Source organism: Egretta garzetta, unplaced genomic scaffold (assembly GCF_000687185.1).
Source record: "Egretta garzetta isolate BGI_Z169 unplaced genomic scaffold, ASM68718v1 scaffold598, whole genome shotgun sequence".
NCBI classification, from domain to species: Eukaryota; Metazoa; Chordata; class Aves; order Pelecaniformes; family Ardeidae; genus Egretta; species Egretta garzetta.
In genome coordinates this window covers 1,416,764-1,420,407 of record NW_009260621.1, presented here as the reverse complement: position 1 = coordinate 1,420,407, position 3,644 = coordinate 1,416,764, and the positions used below count along the sequence as shown (strand labels likewise).

General features: G+C 52.3%; 1 protein-coding gene across 1 annotated transcript in view; it reads right to left on the bottom strand.

Annotated features, from left to right (window-relative positions):
- The window catches only part of PBX1 (PBX homeobox 1), a 66,281-nt gene extending 63,185 nt beyond the window's left edge, over positions 1 to 3,096 (bottom strand). Inside the window, exon 1 of the mRNA XM_035900811.1 lies at positions 3,029 to 3,096. Within this exon, the coding sequence (XP_035756704.1) occupies positions 3,029 to 3,062 (34 nt within the window). The 5' untranslated portion in view covers positions 3,063 to 3,096. The remainder of the gene's footprint in view (positions 1 to 3,028) is intronic.
- Between the last annotated feature and the right edge of the window lie 548 nt (positions 3,097 to 3,644).

The window sequence follows — 3,644 nt, the reverse complement described above, 5'->3', positions numbered from 1 at the left end:
CGCTGCCAGGGCTGCACAACGCCCCGTGTCCAGGCTGCCCCTCGCCCTGAGGCTTCTCACCCCCTGCAATCCCATCATCCTTGTAAGAAAGATGGAGAGAGACTTTTTACCAGGGTCCGTAGTGCTAGGACAAGGGGTAACAATTTTAAACTAAGCGAGGGTAGATTTAGGTTGGGTATAAGTCTGAAATGTTTTAGGATGAGGGTGGTGAGACACTGGAAGAGGTTGCCTGGGAAAGTTGTGGATGTCCCATCATTAGAAGTGTTCAAGGTCAGGTTCGACGGGGCTTTTATCAGCCTGATCCAGTGAAAGATGACCCTGCCCATGGCAAGGAAGCGGACTAGATGATCTTTGAAGGTACCTTCTCCAACCCAAACCACTCTGTGATTCTGTGGTCCTGCAGGCAGGAGATATCGCTGCCCATGGGGTCTCCTCATGGGGGAGCTCCAGAGAAACTTTGTAAGGAGTCGGGGTGGAAACCACTGAACTATCATTAGCTTTCAAAATACAATTTGGTAGTTACATGGACGACTGGAAAAGCCACTGATGTGAACCAGAAGAGGTCAGAGAAACACACAGCCTGCCCTCCTCAGGCATAACCACAGAGCTGAAGGGGCACCAACCGCCATGATTTCTCCCCACCCAACCCATCCCTCCAGACATGAGAAATTATGTTTGAAACACAAACCGAGCACCACAACCATGGGGTTTCAGTTCTGGACCCCAGGTGAGCACTTTGCACAACCGGCCACGAATGAAGGCAAAGCACCTCTTCCCAGCACCTCTGCCACTGACAAAAGAGAGAGTCCAGGTCGAGGGCCACCTCTTCCGCCCGGTGCTCCTCACCTCACTGGCTGAGCCCCCAAGACCTCCGCACCCACCCTCGGCAGGACCCCAAACCCAGAGGTCACCCTGAGCGAGCCATCAGGATGCTGCTTGCCAACGGCTGCATCTCTTTGCACCTCCCAAGCAGCACAATCCCCTTTGCTAACAAGCAATGAATAAATCTCTTGGTGCTCACCGTAAAGATGCTCCATTCCGGGCTTGTGGCAAGCCCAGCTGTGCTGGAGGGGGGCTGGAGGGAGCCAAGCAGCGCTCCCCTTGCTCCATGGGGACAACCCGGCTCTTCCCACCGCACCTCAGCATCGCAGCCCCGAACCTGCTGGATCTCAGGGCCTCAGGTGAGCAGGGCATGTGCCCCCCATTCTGCCCACGGAGTGGCGAGGGTTAAGTCCAGCCAGCAAGGCGCATCTCTGTTGCAAGAGTCCATTACCTCCCGCCACATTACCTCATTCATTTCTTATATGCGGATGGTTTATTCTCCCATGAGCACCCTCGCTGGCAGACATGGCTAGTGTAAAGTCCCCTCCCTCCCCTGTATTTCTCTATCCATCACATTTAACACTCTGACAGTAACAGTCTATAATGTTTCTATTCTACAAAACCGCTCTGTCAACTCCGGGCTTCCAGAGCAGCAACTGAGGAAAATAAATAACATCAACGCCAGGCCCGACAGTATCACAGCTTGCTTTCTGCTGGGGGTTTATTTTTTTTTTTTTTTTGAGGAAGGGAAAGGAAGGGAAAAAAAGGAGAGTGAGAGAAAAAGAGGAAAAAAAGTGCAGGCATGTAACATGCAGAGAGAGATGGGCGGGAGTTTCCTTCCCACCCAAACGAAGGGCTGGGAGACCCTCGGAGATGAGCACGGTGCTTCTGATGTGGAGGAAGGAGGAGCCCACTGGTCCCACCCCAAGGACACAGTGGCTTAGTGGAGGGGACCATAACCCATCGCCCTTTCAACGCCAGCTCTGCCTCTGACAGCCAAGGATGAGCACAGGCAGGCAGCTGCCTGCACCCAAGGGCAGGAACAGGCTGGGCAGCACCTACAGATGCTATTTGGGGGAGCAGAAGGTGGTCAGCGAGGGGGAGAGGAACTGCTGCATGGAGATTCAACCCACCGTTGCCCACCATAACCCCCACAGACCCCCACAGCAGCAGCAGGCAAAGCCCCATCTGCTCCACACTAGCCCCTGGTCAGAAATCACTAATCCACTTAAATAATCCACTCTGGCTCATGGCTTAGTGGCCTCACAGTGTTTTCCATCTCCTTTCACTCCTGTGAAATTCCCTGGAGCCGAAATCAGGCACGGGGTTTGCCTGTTCCTTTCTGCAGCTGCATGGGTGACCCCAGCACCCAACAGTAGGGGGGCAAAGGGGAACCTCACCCAAATAAGTATCACCAGCAAATAATAATAAGTAATAATAACAAACACCTTAAGAAATTGCCTGGCACTTTAGAAAGTGAAAATCAAGCAGAAAAACTCCACTTTTTTTCAGTATTTTTGCTTTTTCTTGATAGGACTATGTTGGTGTTCATTTTAAGCCACCGTTTGCAAGCTCATCCGCCTTCTGCATGAGCCACACAGGCTTGACAGACACCTGCTCAGGTGGTGTTTTTCACTGGGGGGGAAAGAAGAAAAAAGCACGAGAACTTTTCCAATCAGAGACACACAGCCCTTAACAGCCCTGCAGACATGGGGGCTGTGCTCACCTGGCAGCTTATGGAAATCGGCAGGGTCGCACCCGCTCACAGCAGAAAGGTGAGGAGGAAACACGTCCGAGGGCCAGAGGGGATGCTCAGAGGGAAGAGAAGTTTGGAGGACTCTGAAAACATGGGGAGCAGGTATCCGTCCTCGCAGACCCCCGGTTATTTGCTTGCCCAGTCCCTTTGTGTCAAAAACCTGTGAAATCAAGCTAACACCCTACAGCCTGACACCAGACAGGACCACTGCCAGCCCCGGATAGGGATGTGCATAGGGCTACACCACCCCACATCTCACACGCATACTTGAAACGACTCCTTCAAGTAAAAAAAAAAAACAAAAAAAACCAAAAAACCAAAAACACAAACAAAAAACCCCCACACCAAACCAAACACACACACAACCAAAAAAACCCCAGAAACACAAGAAAAAAAGAAAAGGAAAAAAAAAGTGTGAGCAGAAAACGGTTCACTCCTTTGTTTACATACCTGCCAAGGGCTGACGCTGGCTGCTGTCAGTCATTTGTATGAGCTGACGGTTTTCTAGCCGAAAGCAACACAAGTGATAGCAAGGCAAGCAATAAAGGGACGGATCCTGCTCTGAGAACCCCACACCGCCCCCCCCAGCTCACCCTGTGAACTCTGCTCTGGGAGGAAAACACACCGAGCAACCAGGAAAGGTTTTGAGTTTGGAAAATCAACCCTCTGCTCTGACTCCTTGCAAGGGAGAGCATCACCACTGCTGGAGGGACCCCCGAGGAACACCAACACCAAGCTCTGCTGAGCATCCGAAATTTGGAGAACTCGGCTGGAGATGGATAATGTTTGTACCTGAGCATCCTCTCCGGGACACCCCCAGAGAGGGGCAGCTCATGCAGCACCCACCACAGCTCAGGGTTTGCTGGCCAGACGCTGCCTGCACTCTGCACCACAAGCCGGGCTTTGCTTTAAAGCCCCTGGAGCCACTCAGAAAACCCTGAGCCAGGAAGGCTGCTAATGGGATTTGGGCTACCGTCTGGAATGGGCTAATGGATTAGGACTCCAGAAGCAACTATGTTTGCCACAGACTCCCGGTCCTCCACTAGGAAGGGCCTTTATTCTGATG